The 18,079-nt window shown below is 51.3% G+C and overlaps 1 protein-coding gene across 2 annotated transcripts; it reads right to left on the bottom strand.

The window, feature by feature from the left end:
- Positions 1–52: 52 nt before the first annotated feature.
- TXLNA (taxilin alpha) lies at positions 53–15,526 on the bottom strand. 2 transcript variants are annotated; one of them, XM_079903785.1, is made up of 11 exons: positions 15,402–15,526; positions 14,654–14,863; positions 13,253–13,591; positions 11,841–11,932; positions 11,078–11,248; positions 9,483–9,677; positions 7,578–7,697; positions 7,268–7,342; positions 6,661–6,753; positions 6,250–6,345; positions 53–5,520 (listed from the first exon to the last, which is right to left on the bottom strand). In XM_079903785.1, the coding sequence occupies exons 2-11, from the start codon at positions 14,829–14,831 to the stop codon at positions 5,194–5,196; spliced, it is 1,686 nt and encodes a 561-aa protein (XP_079759911.1). In that variant the 5' UTR covers positions 14,832–14,863; positions 15,402–15,526; the 3' UTR covers positions 53–5,193. The 2 variants fall into 2 exon arrangements, with proteins under 2 accessions (XP_079759911.1, XP_079759912.1); XM_079903786.1 differs by lacking the exon at positions 15,402–15,526 and having other exon boundaries at positions 14,654–15,112.
- Positions 15,527–18,079: the final 2,553 nt, after the last annotated feature.

The raw sequence follows: 18,079 nt of genomic DNA, 5'->3' as shown, positions 1-18,079 counted from the left end.
AAGCATTTTACGTGCATTTAATCCTCATAACAACCCTGAAGGAAGGTAGTCATTTTACTGAAAATCAACAATAGTCTTTTTTTAAAAATATATTTATTTATTTGGCTGCACCCGGTCTTCATTGCGACATGCGGGATTTTCAGTTGCGGTATGCAAACTCTAGTTGTGTCACATGGGATCTAGTTCCCTGATTACAGACCAAACCCGGGCCCCCCACGCTGGGAGCCGCTGAACCACCATGGAAGTCCCAACAGTAGTCTTCTGAGGTAACACCATTCCCCCACAGCACCCAGACACTCTTTGCTGGTAGGTGGTGAGGGCTGTATTCAGTCACTCATGAAATGACAAGACCAAGCCGACCCTCTCCCCACACCCAGGCCTAGGGGCCACGTGTGGGGAGCATCAGGTTAGAGCAAAACCAGTGTGATTACCCAGCGCTTGACACCAGCCCCCAGGCGGGAAACTTATGTGCCTGATGGGAGGCTGACCCAGCGCTGCTGGTGCCACCCCAGGAGGCCAGACCAATGGGGCAGCTAACAAAAGACCTGGCAGAGGCTCCCAGCTCAGGTCCCCAGAGAAGCATCTGATGCAACAGGAGGCTGCCCTGTAGTCTCAGATAACTGCCCGGGGCCAGCGCACAGTGACCCTACCTACCTTCCCCTCCCACTGGCCAGGAGCAGAGCCTCCCTGGGCCCAGGCCTCCCCGAGTTCCAGAGGGCTGGGCACTCTTTCCAAAGGCACCTGAACAGGGCTCTTTCCCAGATGCTTCCAACACCTAGACTGCTCCAGAAGGGGAGACATTACTTTGGGACTTCCACAACCAGGGGTCTGAGGGAGGGGTCTGTGTAGGTAGGCAGAGGGGACAGCTGGAAGTCCCTCTCCTCCCCTACCAGGGCTGCTAGAGAGTGGCACAAAGGCTCCTCCAGGAAAGTGGCAGAGAGTCCAGGAGCACCTCTAGGGTGAAGTTATTCTCAGAGCTGCTTTAATCTGGAGCTCCAAGAATTGTGGCAGTCTCCCTGGACCCCCTCCAAAGGATATTTAACTGGAACCAACCCATGTGGCTGGCACAGAAACATATCAACCCATCAGGATCCTGGCCTGAAGGGGCAGAGGTTTTGTGGGGGTTGTCACAGCCAGCGTGGAAATGTCTGCCTGTGGAGGCCTGGAGGGAAATGCAGTTTGCCTCTGCCATTTGGGGGGCATTCATATATAATCCTTTGAGCCAGATCAGCCAAGGGAGGGCAGAGAACAGGGTGCTGGGTGAGGCCACCAGTAGGATGTCTCCCTTATAGGAGTCTCAACTTTTACACCTAGCCTTGGGGTGGGTGAACAGGAGTTAGAAACAGCCCATTCTTAAGGACTACGTGCAGTTTGGGTCTTGTCATGGAATGACAAGGAAAGGAATCAAAGGGACCTGGAGGTTCCTGTGTATTCCCTTGGGTGGGCCAGTGCCAAAAGGATGCTATGCATGGCAGACAGCCCCCAGTGGCAGTGATGACAGTGTCCCCTCATCTTAATTTGGGCCCCCATTGGCCTATGCCCAACTCTCTGGTCTCCTTGCTTTTTGTCTTCCTCATGGACTCGACCGATTTCCTATCTAAACAACTTAGGCGGTTGCCCGTGTCTCCTGGATCTAGCACGAATTCCTTAACCTGGCACACAGGCTCGTGATTTGGCCCCTGCCTCATCTCCCACCAACCTCCTGTGCACCTGCATTGTCAACCACTTCCTCACTAAATGTCAAACTTCCACTTGCCCTTTGGGTCCTAAGGACCTTCCAGGATCCAGTTCTATCCCCTTGCTGAAGGGAACAGGACCTCTCCCATGCTCCCATATCACAACCAACCTTTCTGTATCTAAAACCACCTTTCCCCGTCACTAGCCTGTAAACCCTCAGGGAACAAGGACAATTCTTTTTTTGACAGGGACAACTTTTGATTGAGAAAAATCATATATATATGATGAGCATCACACCAACTTTGCCAAGGGCTCCACTCAGGCAGCTGAAGTGTATTTGCTAGTGTCCTGAGCCTGCGGTGACTGTTGGAAGGCAGAGCCAGAGACTTCGTAGCAGATGTGGACACATCAGTGTGGCTGGATGGACCCAAAAGCAGCAAATGACCACGAAGGTCAGGAGAGAAAAAAGTTAAGGCAACAGACTCTTTATTTAATGTGGTTTTAAAATACATCAAAATCAAGTCCCTGGCTGTTGTGAATACCAAACAGAGACAAAAAAAGGCCGTCAGCACAGCTTCAAACAAATCTGGACAGCCAGGTTGGGCCATAAGGGAAGCAGTTACAGGGACAGAAGGCAGCACCCTTCCCCCAGGCGGGTGCCTGGATGTCCCTAGGATGACCTCCTCTGTGCTGTGCAAGGTGGGAGGGCTGGAGCAGCAGCTGGAGAACCAACTCAGCAGGCCTCGGCCCTCCCCCATAGACACCAGGGCAGCTCCACTGGCCTTTTGGTCAGCCCTCCGAAGGGCCACCAGGGTGGGGGTGGAGGAGGGGAAATAACCATTTTTACAGACATAACATTCTCTTATAGAAAGTGCCTGAGCGCAGCCCATGGTCCAAAAACCTCACGGAAAACAAAATTTTTTAAAAGTGCTGCTGACACCTCTCAGAATCTGGTGTACATGAAGCTCTCAGCTGGACAAGACCCTGAGCACAAATTACTGTCAGCAGAGCCTCACCTGCTGTGGTCCCCTGGAGGAAAAACTAGCAATCTAAGAAACCAACACAGCTCTTGGTCCTAAAACTGAGGTCATGGGCATGAGACCTGCCCCAGGGAGGAAGGAACTGGTCTTCACTCATGGATAGGTCACCTCTTCATCTGGCCCAGGACCCTGGCCGGTATGGGCAGCACCCAGAAACCTGGGCTGACTTTGGGAAGCAGAGCAAGCAGAGCAGCTGTAGTGATCGGTTAAGATTTGGTCAACGAACAGGAAGAAGAATGGGGTCCCCAATTATAGCCTAGCCTGGATGCCTAGAGACAGGCGGCTGGAGGTGAGAGCAGAGGTTCTACCCTGCACAGCTGGGGCCACCTTGCTCACTGTAGATCCTCAGCAGCTAGACTTGGTTTCCGAGGGCTATAATTCCCCACACCACACTGGGCTCCAACAGTCCCCTCCCCACCAACACTATGGGCTTTAAGAGGTAGCTGAAGTGGGGCAGGCAATCATGTGGGTCACTGCAGGCCTTCCTGCTTGTTTTGAAGGGGGCAGGCAGAAACTTCTGTCTCTTCTCTGTACTTTCTTAGCTCAGCAAACCCCGTATGGGGTTGGCAGCTCTTATGTTCCTCAGCAGAGCAGTATCTCAGCCAGGGAAGGCAAATAGGTCTCAACACTCATACTGGTTGCTGGGGGAATCTTGAGAAATGATATACCAGGGATTTAGCAGGGAATACTCCGAAGCAGATTAGTGGTACCTACCATGGGGGGAAGAGGGGAAATGCTGTGCCATTCATTTGCCATCTCTGGTCTAAGTCCTAACATAATTCAGGAGTACTTAGCACTCTTCATGAACCTAATTATCTGAGGGATTTAAGTTAAGGGCTGAAAAGAGCGGGCTATTTGTGGAAGATGAAGGGACTTATAAGATAATGAATTAACTTCAAGGAAATACAGCAAGAAGCAAAAACTCAACCCTCCGATCCATCTTGGTCTGTGGCTCCCTCAGCTATACTGAAGCTGAGGCCCAGCTGGAGATGGGGTTATAGGACCCCAAACGCAGCGTAGCCCTGCTTCCTGACCCAAGACTCATTCTGCTGTTCCAGAACATTGTTCTGTACAAAGATTGACTAATACACTGGCAAGTTTGCCACCAGCAGGACTTTCAGAGTATAGAGTAGCATGTATGAGGGGTGGGAGTGGTGGAGCTAGAGAGGAAAACACACACAACTATCTGCAGCCATTCTGTGGACTTCTGGGGCTCAGTCAATGGCTGAGTCGCATTCTTACCCATTAGCTGTCAGATAAGAGCTGGGGGCTCCCACACAGGAAGAAATGGGATGTCAAGGGGGACATATCACAGCTCTTACTACTTGGGCAACAAAATCACGGCAAACCTCAAAAGAATGCACATTGGTGGTGTGGGTGCAGGAAGCAGAAACAGACTCATGAGGCCAAAGGGACAGCTGGACCCGGGGCCCGGCAACTGCTGCATGGAGACAGTGGTGGTGGCATCAGCAGTGGCCTCCCGGGATTGTAAGCTTGTGACAAAGCCATCAGAAGCCCTTTCCTTTCTCTCACTATAAACAAACAATCTGACTTCATCAAGCAGGAATCCTGAGCACCAACATGGCAAAGGTGCCAGGTGTGGTGGTGAGGGGGTGGGGCACTGGAGGCCAGGAACCCAGGCACCACCACCATAGCACCCCTTCTTCCTCAGAAGATCCTCAAAACAAACACTGTCATGTGCAAAACCGAAACAAAACCAAGGCAAACAGAACAAAACCCAAAAACCTTCAGAAAGAATCCTTTTGGTGATCTCGTCAATCATTTGTGCAGGCTACAGAGGCACCTGTGAATGATAAGGCTACTGCGAAGCATCATTGGCCTGGTCCTGGCACTACCGGAGCGCAGGGGAAGCTGAGGGGCTCCCTACCAGCACATCATCCCGCACAGAACATGCTCCAGGTCCCTTGTCCTAGGTAGGGAAGCAGTCTAATCACTGGCTCTGAGTGCCTTGTCAATGCTCTGCCTGGCGACCCCTTTTCCAGATTAAGAGAAGCAAAGGAGCTTCCAGGAGAGCTAGGAGAGCCAGAGCTGCCCAAGTCCCACTAACAGGAGAACACAGTCATGGCCTGGGTGTGTCACCTGTCATGAGCCCTGAAGGTAGCAGGGAGGGAGGGGCTGAGCCTCAAATTGGGCAGGGAAACGCTCAAATCACTTCTCCTGCCAACTTACTGTGACGGCAGCCACAGACGACAACTCCGCTTTAAGACTCTTCAGCTCACAGAAGAGCCACTGACTTCATCTGTACACACCCCCACCTCTGATGCAAGCCCGTTTTACACTTACAGATATAAATGTATGAGGCCTTGCACATATGCCATATGTACGTAAAACTGACCCACAAAATCCAAAACTGCAAAGAGTCAGATGGCAGCCAGGTCACAGCACCCTGGGCCTCAGCGGCGGGAGCCTCACATGGGCCAGGCCTGGCTGGGCTGCTCGCTCCCTTCCCAGCTCCCTAGGCAGTGATGGAGGCGGGTTCCTGGGGCCCAGTTTGGCCTGATGCTTCCATGCTCGGTGCTCCGGGGCAGCAAGGAGCTTCTGTGACCCTTGGGGAGCTAGGTGCTTGGACCCTGGGCCCCTCGCCACCCTGTTCCTTGGAGGTATTGGCAGCCTCTGGCCTTCGCTCAGGGCCGCTGTCAGTGAGGGGAGCCTGGCCCCCAGCACTTAGGTCCTGCACCCTCTTGTTCAGGTCATTGCGCTCTGACTGCAGTGCCCGACACAGCTTCTCCAGCCGCTGTATTTTGACCTGCAGGCCCTCCAGCTCTTTGTCCCGGAGTGTTTTCTAGGGAGAGACATAGGGCCTTCAGTTCCATGTCATCAACGCCCCACCCAACACTGCCACTTGGTAGAAAACATTCACACTTTAACAACGCTGGGCACCGATCAGAGTAAAAAAGCTGGCCGCTTTCAAGTAAACAGCCCTGGTTTATGCTGAGACTTGGCTGTCGGTTGGGGGCAGTGTGGTGTAGAGAAGGGGCATGGCTTGGAGACAATGGATTCCTCTGTTTATCCACCAGATGGCCTTAGCAAAGTACTTGGCTTTTGAGCCTACTGCCTTATCTGTTATACTGGACTACTAATGTCACCCTCACAGATCTCAAGAGAGCTCAATGAACCGGCACATCTAAACACTCAGCAGGGTCTGGCACACAGCAGCCTCTCCGTCAATTAGTTATTTTCTCCTCCTACATCTCAAGCCACAAAATCAAATTATCTGGGCAGTTCTGCAGCTGCATGCAAGCTATGCGCATCACTGGCACCCCTTGTTTTTTCTGCTCCTTTCCTCCTTTCTTCCATCTGCTCTCTTTGCTTCCCCTACAGACCTATCACTAAGCTCACCACCTCCCTCGGGGAGACAGCCGACAGTGCCTCTGGACTTGGATGGACATGTATGTGAATCCCAGCTCCACCTCATGGCAGCTGCATCACTTCTCGGTACAATGTACAGGAAAGGGCCCAGTACTCAAGAGCCGCACACCCCCAGCCCAGATGCAGGTCACACTCAGCCCACCTCCTCGGCCATCTCAAGCAAGGCCTTGTTGCTGCTCTCCCACCGGGACCGGTACATGGTGGTTTCTTTTTCCAGCTTCTTGATCTTCTTAGTCATCTGGGTTATGTGACACATAAAAGGAAATGGTCAGGGGTCCAGGCTGTCTGTGCATCTGTGTCTCCAAAGTGGGGAACGATCCCAAGGGGGCAAGGTATTACTGGGCGCAGTCAGTGCCCTCTGTGCCACCCCAGGGTGTCTCCAGTTAAATACAGCCCACCCAGACCCTACTTATGGTCTCAATCACACTATTACTGTAAACAGCTCCCCGTGAGGCACTCCAGGGAGGGGGCTTCCTGAAGGCAGGCCCAGTGTTCAACTCTGAATGAAGCTGCTTATGCCCCTGCAGCCACACCCAGTCTGGACCACTGTTACCTTTTCCATCTCTTGTTTGAACGTGGTGAACACCTCACTGCTTTTGGAAAGAGTGTTCTGGAACTCTTCAAACTTCTCCGTGTATAGGGCAAGCTGGGTGAGAAAGAAGCCCACAGGTAAGACTGGGTTTCTCTGGAGGGCACTTCTGGTCAACACACTCAGACTCACCCTTGGCCCTCTGACCCAACAACTCTCTTGAGATACCAGTTTTCTTTAAAACAAAACAAAAACCATATATTTGGAAGGATATAATCTAAAATGTTAAGCCTAAAAAGTAGGATTTGGGGGTGACTTGTATTTTCTTTTATGTTTGTTTTCAAACTTTTCTTCCAGAATGAAGTCTAACTAATGTAACTGAAATCACCCATTCCGTCCCCACCTCCTCAACAGCAGCACAACAATTCTGACTAGGAGCCGAGTACTTCGAGCTCACCTAGCCACCTGGTCACCACCACACAGGTGCTGGGAGGGTCCGGGGAGAACAAAGTCTTAGGAAGGTCACACAGGAGTCAAGGTGGTCCTAGAATGAGGGTTCCATTTCCCTCCCCACAGGATGGGGCTCAGCGTGGGGACCACGAAGGCACAGGGGGAGGCTATACAGTCTCACCTGCTGTTTCAGGTGGGTCTCCTGCTGCTTCATCAGCTCGCACATCCTCTGCGACTCCACAGCCTCTTTGAGGAGCTATTTCCGAGACAGGACCCCAGATCCCATCAGAAGCCCCCAGAGGCTACGTCTGGATTTTCTTCGCCACACGCACCATAACCCATCAAGGCTTCCTGCTCTCAGACTGGTGTCTGAGGAAGCAGTGCCCTGGTCTGACCAGACAGCAACCTCTCCCGTACAAACTTGACTATAAGCTGAGCCAGAACCCAACCTGCCTCCTCCCAGACCCCCACCCCTGGGGCCTGAGCCTCACAAAATCCTTCTCCCGCTGGTGCCTCTCCTCTGCCTCCTTCAGCATCTCCTGGGCCTGCTGGAGCTTGGCGTCCACCAGCTGCTGCTGTAGGTCCTTGTGTTTGAAGACTTTGTCAATGTGCTGCAGGAAAGCATCATGAGAGGGGTCCATCTGTCAGGAGCTCCCTTTCTCAGGGAGACCCAGGGGCTGCAGGGATGCCCCATGTGCAGAGACCAGGGCACTGCCAGCCTACCACCTCAGTCTGACATGTTGGACTCCCACGTGTCCCATAGGATGTGGGACCCAAGTCCCTGGAAGGTCTACTGCCCAACCTCACCTTGTGTCTTTCCCACTGAGTCACTCTAGAGTGAGCACAGGGGTTTAAGGATGAGATCAGCTCCCAGGAAACCAAGTAATAAAAATACTCCAATCTCTAGCCTTAAGAAAGATTACGTACTCCATTGGACTGAGAACCCTTACTTCTGGAGCCCAACTCCCTTGTAAATGAGAAGAAAGGGCAAACACGACTTCTCTACCAACATAACAGCTTAGCTCAGTTGGCAGAGATCTGCTGTATCTGTAGGTGAAGATCAGATGTGTGGATCCCAAGGAATGGCTGTCCTGACTGCTGGAGGAGCCCCGGGAACTGGGACCAGGTGAGAAAACAGTGATGGAGAGGTGGTGATGAACGTGAGTGCTACTTCAAAGGTCAAAGCAACTGAAAACAGGGAGGTGGAGAATGCGATATATTTTTTGGATGGGGGAAGAAAACGTGGCTTCGAGACACGTCTAGTTTGAGACATGATGAATTTCAGTCACCTGTGATCTACGGTTGGGAGGCTTGTGGGGCAGGATGGGAGTACCTGAATCTGACTGGGGATGGGGTGCACCTCCACTCCCACAGGGAGAACCAGGGGGAAAGGAGAGGGAAGACGAAGAGGGGCCTCAGCTGCTTGAAGTAGGTGCCTCACTCTGGTGGCTCAGGAAGCCTCCATGTCTCTCAGTGCTGAGGGACAAGAACCAAACCAACTCCTCTCAAACCAGCCTTCATCCCAGAGGATGAAGCACAGGAAAAGAGGTGGGTCAGGGAAGGCCCCTCCAGGCCCTGCACACGTGATCACTACACTGGACTGTGAGCCCAAGAGGGCAGGGTCTTGCCCATCCCACCCACCACCACACCCACCACCACACCCACCACCACACCCCACGGTCTAGGAAGGGGCCTGGTCCAGCCCTGTAAGGTAGCTGCCAATCTCCCTGTTCACAACATTTAAGAAACAGAAGCCCAGAACGCCAAGTGACTGGCGTGTGGGGACCCAAAGAGAGGGATCTGAGCGCCTGGGGCAGCAACCAACACCAGCCAAGGGAGTGATATCCTGCCCTTTCAAGTGGCAGGGGCAGCAGAGCAGCAAGTAATCAGAGGACACAGCCCCTAGAGTCGATCACTGAACACAGTTCCAGCTCCTCAAATTCTAAAATACTCTGAAAACTGAAATTGCCCTAACCAAGCAGATAAACTTGTAAGGCTAATAAGCATTGTAAGGTTAATTATAAACCTAGGCGAGAATACTCAGAAGTTTTATTGCATAAGCATTAACATGTCTGATTTGGGGGTGCTGCCACACGGCCCTGCTGGGGGTGCTACGTAATACCCAGTCCATGAACATAACTCTAGTCTAAAATGTGGACAGTTCTAATTCCAAAAGACACCTGGCCCTACTGTTTAGGACGAGGTGCTGTGGACCCGCGATTGTGTGGCCACAGGCGAGTCTCTTCTCAACACCTCAGCTCTCATCTACATGAGGATGTACAACATCACTCCCCTTCCGAGGAAAGGAGGGAGAATGGGGGAAGGGATGAAGCCTAGAAAGCGCTGCCTGGCACCGGCATCCACCCAGAACCCACAGTCCCCTGGCGACCCCTCACCTCCTCCCGTAGCTCGTACTGCTCAATCAGCTTCTTGAGCCTCTCAGCCAGCTCCACGTTCTCCTGGCGCAGCTTGGAATTGCGCTCATTGTGCTGTTCCATCTGCAGCTGGATGTCATTCAGTGTCACCTGGAAGTGCGAGGTCACCTCCTTGCGTTTCTCCTCCTCCTCCCGGGCCCGCTGCACGCCTTCTTCCTGGGCAGAGAAGTCAGCCCCAGCTCCATCATCCACTGTCCCCTGGCCAGACTCACAGGGCTCCCCCACCAGTTCAGGTATGTTCTCTCCCAGTAGCCCTCCCTGCTTTCCAAGTGAGGAGTAGCCAGGATCCAAGAGGTCATGCAATGGGGGCTCCTAATGGACCCCTCTGTGTATCGGGTGACATCGAGCCAGAGACTCCCTAGAAAAATGCAGGCATACACGTAAGTGCCTTTCTAAAGAAATCTGGATTTCCTGAGGCCTACTCTTCCAGGCCTCAGAACAGGATTTGGAAGACCTATTTGTCTCAGTTTAATGTGCTTCTATCTCTGACCCACCCCCTCTCCCCTGACCAAGTAGTTAAAATTCAGTAATTCCCAGGGTTGGCAGGGCTGTGCAGAATTAGGCACTCAGACACTGTTGGTGGGAAGGCGATCTGGCAAAATCTATTAAAATTTGCATATTCTTCGACCCAGACATTCCACTTCTGAGATTTATCCTATGGATAAATTCCATGTAATTAGCCAGGGATATATATAACAAGAATTTTCACTGTAGCTCTATACATGAAACAGTGAAAAATTGGAAACGACACAAAACACATTAACTAGGGTACTGATCAGATGCAGCATATCCATACAATGATGCTGTTAAAAAGAATGAGAGAGGCTTATAAAACTGCTAGGGAAAGATAAGGCATTGTGTAATGTGAGAAAATGGAATAGGCTATGAAACAATACATGTATAATAATTTCATTAAAAATACTTTACGTAAGCTTTTATATGTAGACAGGAAAGTCAGAAGGCTGCACTTAGACTTACATATAAGTAGGTTTACTTCCCATTAGTTTCTGCTGGGACCGGGACCAGGGTCAAGGAGGGTGGGCAACAATTACCTTTGATTTGTTAGACTTTTGTCACCTTTGTATCTTTTACATCACATTTATATTAAATTTGTAATGTTTTAAAATAAAATACAATTGAGAAAAACAAGTTGCAAAATATATTTACTGATGCAAATTTTTAAAGAAATATAAAGGATATATATACAAAAGCTATCTGGAGATCACAGTAATGACCAGGCCTTAACCAGACTGACCCCACCCTAGGAGAAGCAGAGGTTGGAGAAAGGCCCCAGCACTCCAGACTGATGACCCTCTCCACCCTCCAGCTGCTCACCTGGGACTGCTATGGGATGGAGAAACCTAAAGCCCTGCATCCAGGTTCCTTCAACACCTTAGCCTTTATCTCATCTAATACAAGTGCATGTCAAGTGGTTACAAGTAGCTCTCTAAAGTACGGCATCATTGGGGAAATCTCTTTCTATGCCGAAAGCCTGTGCTGCTTTTAGGGGGAAAGCCACCAAAGACAAGTGAGGTCAGGGAAAGCGGCTGGCCCACCTTGAGGGAACGGTTGTGGCGCTGCAGCTCTCGGCACAGGCTCTCGAGCTTGCTGCGGGCCAGGACAGCCTTGCTGTGCTCGCCACGCAGGTGGTCCTTCTCCTGTACCAGCTGGCTCTGCTTCTTCTGCAGGAGCTTCATCTGCTTCTGGGAGTTCCGGTGCTCCTCCAGCTGGGAATGGGGATGGGGACGGCAGGTAAGAGCCCCGTGGGGACCCAGGGTCTCCTGAGCTGACCCGACTCCAGCCACCACAGCTCAGGCCGGACACTATGAGGGTGCTTCACACACTGCCCCCAATAACCCCAAGGGCCCCAGCTCAAGGATACAGAAATGGACGCTAAGGACAAGCAGAGGGGCACAGCCAGCAGATGCCAGTTTCTCTCTGAGCTTTGACTGCAGATTCAAAGCTCGCAAGACTCTCAGACCATGACATTCCCCCAACTCTCGGGACACCCATGCCCTCAGATGAGCCCACCTGCTACCCACCTCCTTATACTCAGCAACAGACCCTGGTTCACCATTTCTCTCCTCAACATGATTCCTAGAGTCAAGGTGGCCTTTTCATTATCGACAGATAATCCTTCTGGCTCCCTGGCTTCACAGACCCTCACCTCTTCCTCAGACCCTGTCCTCTCTCAGCTCAGGTCCCCTCCCATGAGCCTATTCGGCACTGTACAGGAGAAATACAATGCGACTCAGAGTAATTAAAAATGTGCTGACCTCCCAGGGCAGGGAGGGTACGAGGAGAATGGGGAGAACTGACCAGCTCAGCATACTTCTTGCACAGAGCCGCGAGCTTCTCCTCTGGGGTACTCAGCGTGTTCAACGTCTGCATCAGTAACGTGATCTCCTTTCCTGCAAAGCACAGGGAGCAAAGGCATGTACCCCCTTCTCTGGGGGCCCCCCCTTCAGGTCTGGGCCCACTCTTCTGCCTTAAGGTAGCCCTCCCCTATTCTCCAGCACCCATCACAGACGACATGCTCAATAAATACTAATTAAATGAATGACTGAGTCTCTGTCAAATCCCCGTGGTGAGCACCACGAATGGGAGAAAGAAAACTGCCTACTCTACCTACAGGTGAAAGAAAGGTGTCCCACCTGCGAAGTCAGTGCTGTTTCAATGCAAGGAAGGCCCTTCTGAAAGAGGAAGGATGCAAAAGGAACAGGTCTCCTTAAGAACACTGCACTCCAGTCAACAGAGGCAGACAAGAGTGCACTTTAAAATGACTATCCTCCCCAATTAATAAATATAGCTTTCAATATTTGATCCTAAGATTAAAATAACTAAAAAAAAAAAACCCTTTAAATTAGGGCAACAGGTAGGGGGGGTGGGGGAGTAGCGACTAAGACATGGGTGTAATACCACCTTTGATTCTCTGACACACACTAACCCTCCATCCCCACCCAAGTGACTCCCCCATGCCTGTGACTGAGTCAAAGAGAGGACCACCGTACATAGCACTGTGCCAGGCTCCTGAAGTGTCAACCCCGGGAGGCTCTGAGAGATCAATGCAGAGAATGCAAATCATGGGCACACAGGCCAAAACAAATCCAACCCACAGATGGGTTCTGTTTGGCTCCTATCGTATTAGTTGCCAACTATTAAAATCTAGAGATTTCACATAGTAACTCTAGATTTCTGGCTTAAAAAAAAAAAAAAAAAGCCAGCTACAATTTTTACATGCTATCAACTCACTGGGACCAGGTGGCAGTCAAGCTTTTGGATAAAGGGGGCATTCTCTTGGTCTCATGGGGCCCTCTGGCTAGCTTGGTTTATTTGAATTTTCAACCCTGGTCTAGTCTAATTCTCTTATTGTGCAGAGGAGTGAAAACTAAGGACCAGAGAGGAGAAACGTCTTGCCCAAGGTCACACAGCAAATTAGAAATGGTGCTGGCGGGCACAGACTGCCGACTCAGGACTCCTGCTTTCCATCTCTCAAAGAGAGCAGGCTGGACTTCGGTTCCTGCTTGCTCCCAAGGCCAGAAGCCCTTGTACAGTGAACAACCTGTACACCTCTATCTATGGCACCACTGTCCCGGCTTTGATTAAACGACGTAGTTTGACAGTTCTGGAAGTAGGGTTTCCTCTGAATCCTGGCAGAGCAGGCTAGCCCAGGATGTCAGGTCCAAACTCCCTCCCCTCACCAGCCTCACAAGCAGCTGCCCTCTGCTCACCCAGACCCTTGGCTTTCTTCTTCTCCTGTGGCCTTCGGTGGTCTCGGTCTACGACCTCGTCACTTGCCCGGCTCTCGTCTGTGCCCGGCTCCCCCTTGGAAGTCTCTTTCTCACCATTGACTACTGGGGTCTCTGGCTCGGGCTCCCCATTCCTCGAGGCATAGGTCCTGGACTTCTCTGCATCTTCGGGTTCAGCTGGCTCACCCTGTGCCCCATCCTCGCCTGGGCCCCCCTGACTGTTGTCAACACAGTATGTACTGAGGATGTCTTCCAGCTGGCGGCTCAGCTCCTCAGAGACATCCTGGAGGGCCCCAGACTGAGCAGTTTTGGCTTGTGCTCCTTCAGCAGGAGAGGATGAGGGGCAGAGAGAGAAATAAGATCGTTATGCCACTGGTTGGGAGTTTTCAGGCCCAAACGTACTGGTTTGGGTTGCCTAACTTCTCTAAGGCTCAGTTTATTTCCCTGTAAAACGATGTAACTATTTCTCACTACTGCCCAACCACGCTTGTTGTGGGTATAAAAGAAATCAAGTAAGTAGACCATCCAACACACAGGGGTGGCATCATGTAGCAGGAACTCTACGTCCAGTCCATCCCCTTCTCCTCCCCGCCAATGTCACCTCTTGCCATTAAAAAAGTTTCAGGGGGCTTCCTTGGTGGTGCAGTGGTTGAGAGTCTGCCTGCCGATGCAGGGGACAAGTGTTCGTGCCCCGGTCTGGGAAGATCCCACATGCCGCGGAGCGGCTGGGCCCGTGAGCCATGGCGGCTCAGCCTGCGCGTCCGGAGCCTGTGCTCCGCAACGGGAGAGGCCACAACAGTGAGAGGTCCGCGTACCGCAAAAAAAAAAAAAGTTTCAGGGAATTCCCTGGCGGTCCAGTGGTTAGGACTCCATGCTTCCACTGCAGGAGGCATGAGTTCCTGGTTGGGGAACTAGGATACTGCAAGCCGCTGGCGCCGACAAAAAAAAAAAAAAAGTTCCAGAGGAGACACTGCTTTGGGAAAGCAAGTGTTCTCCTTACTTGCTGCAAGTAATAAATCCTTCCTTCTCTGGTGGGGAAAAAAAAGTCCCAGAAATGCCTCAAATATAAACAGCAGTTACCCACTGGTGAACGACGTGTTTGTAACCTGGATTTGCTGGTTGGGTGTCTCATTTGACTGCCAACCTGACTTGATCCTGTCAGAGCCTTCTCTCAAGAGAGTTCTGTCCCTGTGCTTAGAGTGGGAGCCTCTATCAACTCCCCAGCAGCCAGTGGGGACTGCACAGACTCAGCGCTGTCCTCCTCTCATTCTACATTTCCTCCTTGCTGGGTAAACAGTGGCCTTGGCCTCTAACTCCAGAAGCTGGACCGGCGCACCACAAACTCCTCCCCCTGCCCGCTGGAAAAGCAGAGCTGGCACACACCCTCAGCCTTCCCTGGAGCCTGGATGGTGGAACCTTCAGCTTCTGTCGCAGGAGCCGACTGGCTGGGCCGCCCCTGGGCTCCCTCGGGTCCAGCTTCCGGTTGCCCCGGGGTGTTTTTTGGGTTGGAAGTGTTGCCTGATTGCTTGGCAGCCCCATTCTTTTTGTCTTGGTTCTTCATTGTGGTTTGCAATGTTAGGTTAGGAGCAGATCCTATAGAAACAAACACACTTGCTATTTTCCAGACTTTAAAATTCTTCGCAGCCTGGATCAGAAATCCCAACACCGGGCGCGCAAAGCTTCTTGAAACAAACCGGCAGGCCTTCCCTGGAGGGAGCCAGCGGTTCTCCGTTTCCGGTCCGTCACCGGCGCCTGGTGTGCCCAGGAGCGAGGGAGGAGCGGCCTCCTTTTTCCTGAAGCCACTTCCCGGCACAACACGGTCCCCTCACCACAGGCCGCGCGCGGGATACGTTCAGGGCCCGGGACTGACGTGGCGGGACGCTGGATTCCCGGTCCTTCCCCGCCCCCCACGCCCCACGTGCCGCTCCCCCCTCAAACCCGCGCGCAGCCACCCACGCCTCGCGCGCCCTCCAGCCGCGCGCGCCGGGCGCGCGCATGCGCACAGACCTCAGCCCTGCCCCCCGGCCCGAGCCCTAGCACGGAATCCACGCGATTCCTCGCACCGGCCAGAAGCGTCTGGGACCACAGACCCTCTGGCTCGCTTCGTACCCCTAGCCGACGCTGTACGCACCTCACCGCCGACGCCCTGACGGCTTCGCCCGCTCTGCCCTCGTACCGGAAACCCTGGATAACTGCTGCCGGCAGAGCCTCCTGCTAGCGCCGCAGCCAATCAATAGCCGGCGCTCGCGCGAGGCTTGCTGGGAAAGATGAAGCGAAGGCGGCCTCCGAGGCGGGTGAGTTGGGAAGGGAGGGGAGGGAAAGGACTACGCTTCCCTCCATGCACCGGGGCTGACCCCCACTCCCAAGATGCAATAGGGTTTTAGTCCTCGGAGCCGCAGACCCAGGAGGTCCGAAAGGAGCCAGTCATTCTGCACAAATACTCACGTCAGCCTCGTTTCTGTCTCGAAGGAGCTATGATTCAGCTCCCAGAGCCTTGCGCCTGGCTGCTTTTTCCGGTACGCCTCCACCACCCCGTCCCTCCTGCTGTGAACATCTACGACTATCTAGGAACCCTGAGGACGAGGGAGAGAATACACTGGGCTGGGCATCAGCCCTGTATTCCAGTCCCAACTTCACTAATTTGCTATGTGACGGTATTCTTTTCCCTCCCAGGGCTTCAATTTCCGTATGCAAATAGAAGGTTTTAATAGTTTTTTGAACAATAGCTTTCCCCGTTCCTCGTAAATACTGTACTGTTTGTTATTGCCAATTTACAGCTGTGGACTGTAAGACAAAGGTTAGGTAACTTGTCCAAGGTCACATCGCTGTTGAATGATTAGAGCAGATTCAAAGCTAGGAAGTCTGGCATCCATCTTTACTGGACTACCCTGTCTCTTACTCAGAAGAAACCACCACCACCGTAGGCTTTCCTTGAGGATGAATCAAAATAACTTGGGAAAGTAATTTATTTTTCCATCTTCATTACCAGCTTGAGCCCCTCTCTGAAAGGTGCTGAGGGGGCCCTGCAAGGGGGACTTTGGCCTCAGCAGATTCCTGAGGCTTTTCTGACTGGCCCACCCTCTACAAAGTCCCAATTGCACTGGAGCTAAAAGGGAAAAAAAGCCAAGCTTTTCTCCAAGTGTTAAGATCACAATTCTTTTTCTGTTTGTCTATAGATAATGGAATAAAGCCCAGCAACCCATGTGCCTGGAATTTAATGCCTAAATGGTTTGTTTGGCTTCTGTTTCCAGCCAATCCTGCCCAATCCCTCTGCCTTTTTTGTTACATCTCTACTTTTACTATCTCCAGGATTTCCCAGGTTTTTGCAGGTGCTTTTCTACCTTCCAAAATTCCCTTCTTGGTGAAACAAAATCTTTTGAGGCCCACTGAGCTCAAAGTTCACTTCAGAACCTTTTCAGTACTCTGCAGTCTGTCCTAGCTCCCTGGGTCTAGACAGAGTTCTATTACAGCATTAGTGATGAGGTGTTGAAATTATTTACTTACAACTCCCTGAACGTTCAAGAACTGTTGGCTAAATACTTTAGTCCTAAAGCCTAGCAACAGTCTGCGGGCTGAGAAGGCAGAGAATGTTTTAAATTGTTGTGCAAATTGGGCATCTTTTTAGGGCTCTTAAGATGTTAAATATTTCCTCTAGTTGAAGAGACTTCAGCGCAGTGCTCTTTCCCACCCCTTAGGCAGTGTCTACCAGGTAACACTGAGAGGCAATATTCGTATAACAGTATAAAGGTGGAACTCAAGCTCAGAAAGCGTTGGAATTCAAGTCTCTCAAAACCAAGGCCCTCATTATTTCCAGAAAAGCATGTGGGAAATCTCTTGAGGTAACATATGAATCAGGCCTTCGTGGATTTCCATAGGAAGAGGGTGTTCTAGGCAGAGATAAAGAACATAATATAACAAGGTACACATGGGATGAGAGGTGGAGTGGTGCACCAGGAAGGGTCAATGGTGGTCTCCAGGGGCCAGCTGGGTAATGAGAACAGACAGGCAAGGAATAAGAAAATTTGATAGAAACATGGGTTAAAAAGTTACTTTCTTCTTTGCTGTAAGAGAAAATGGCAACATTAGCGCCTGCCAGAGTAAGGGAGCCCTCTGGGAGTGGTGGTTGGGAATGGTGGTGATGGTGATGGGTAATAGAGCTCTTGCAGATTGTTTTCATGCAGAAACTCAGGCCCAGGAGTGCCAGATAGTTTTAAAATATAGACACATCTTTTAATATTGGCAACGAATTAAAACTTAAAACGTACTGTGTCAGCCAACCAAAACCCTCCTTTTTGGGTTGTATCAACTTTTTGGCTGCTAGTCTGTAATCGCCGCTTTAGGAATTGATCTAAACCAAAGTGAGGAGTTTGTGAACTACTTTGGGCTCAAAGGGCTGTGGAGTGGTGATGAAATGTGAAAATCTTACAGAAACTCTAGAAAATGCAAATTAAACCACAGTGAGAGCCAGAGCTTCCATCAGTGGTTGCTCGGGGTTAGGCAGAAAGGAGGGATTCCCAAGGGGCATGTGCAAACTTCTAGAGGTGATGGACATGTTCACTCTCTTGACTGTGGTAATGGTTTCATGGATGCAAATATGTCAACACTTAACCAGTTGTTCATTTTAAATATGTGCCATTTACTGTACGTCAATTATGTTTCAATAAAGCTGATTTCAAAAATTCTTTATAGCAGAAGCAGGCTGTAACAATTCTTAATTCCACTGTTAGGTCAAAAGTTTAAGCACCCTCACTTCAGTGACTTCCAAAAAATCCAGTCTAGGATCACTCCAAAGAACACGATTTAGAACTT

Source organism: Stenella coeruleoalba (genome assembly GCF_951394435.1).
Source record: "Stenella coeruleoalba genome assembly, chromosome: 1".
NCBI lineage: Eukaryota > Metazoa > Chordata > Mammalia > Artiodactyla > Delphinidae > Stenella > Stenella coeruleoalba.
Note: the sequence above shows the minus strand (reverse complement) of the source record. Positions and strands in the feature narration are given on the sequence as shown.

What these genes read in the sequence shown, in the direction of transcription:
- TXLNA (XM_079903785.1), bottom strand. Translation starts at nt 14,831, where the DNA reads ATGAAGAACCAAGACAAAAAGAATGGGGCTGCCAAGCAATCAGGCAAC. An exon ending in GAAGAAAGCCAAGGGTCTGG is followed by an intron (nt 11,933 to 13,252) that starts GTGAGCAGAGGG and finishes TGTGCTTTGCAG; the next exon opens with GAAAGGAGATCACGTTACTG. An exon ending in ACCAGCGGGAGAAGGATTTT is followed by an intron (nt 7,343 to 7,577) that starts GTGAGGCTCAGG and finishes TCTCGGAAATAG; the next exon opens with CTCCTCAAAGAGGCTGTGGA.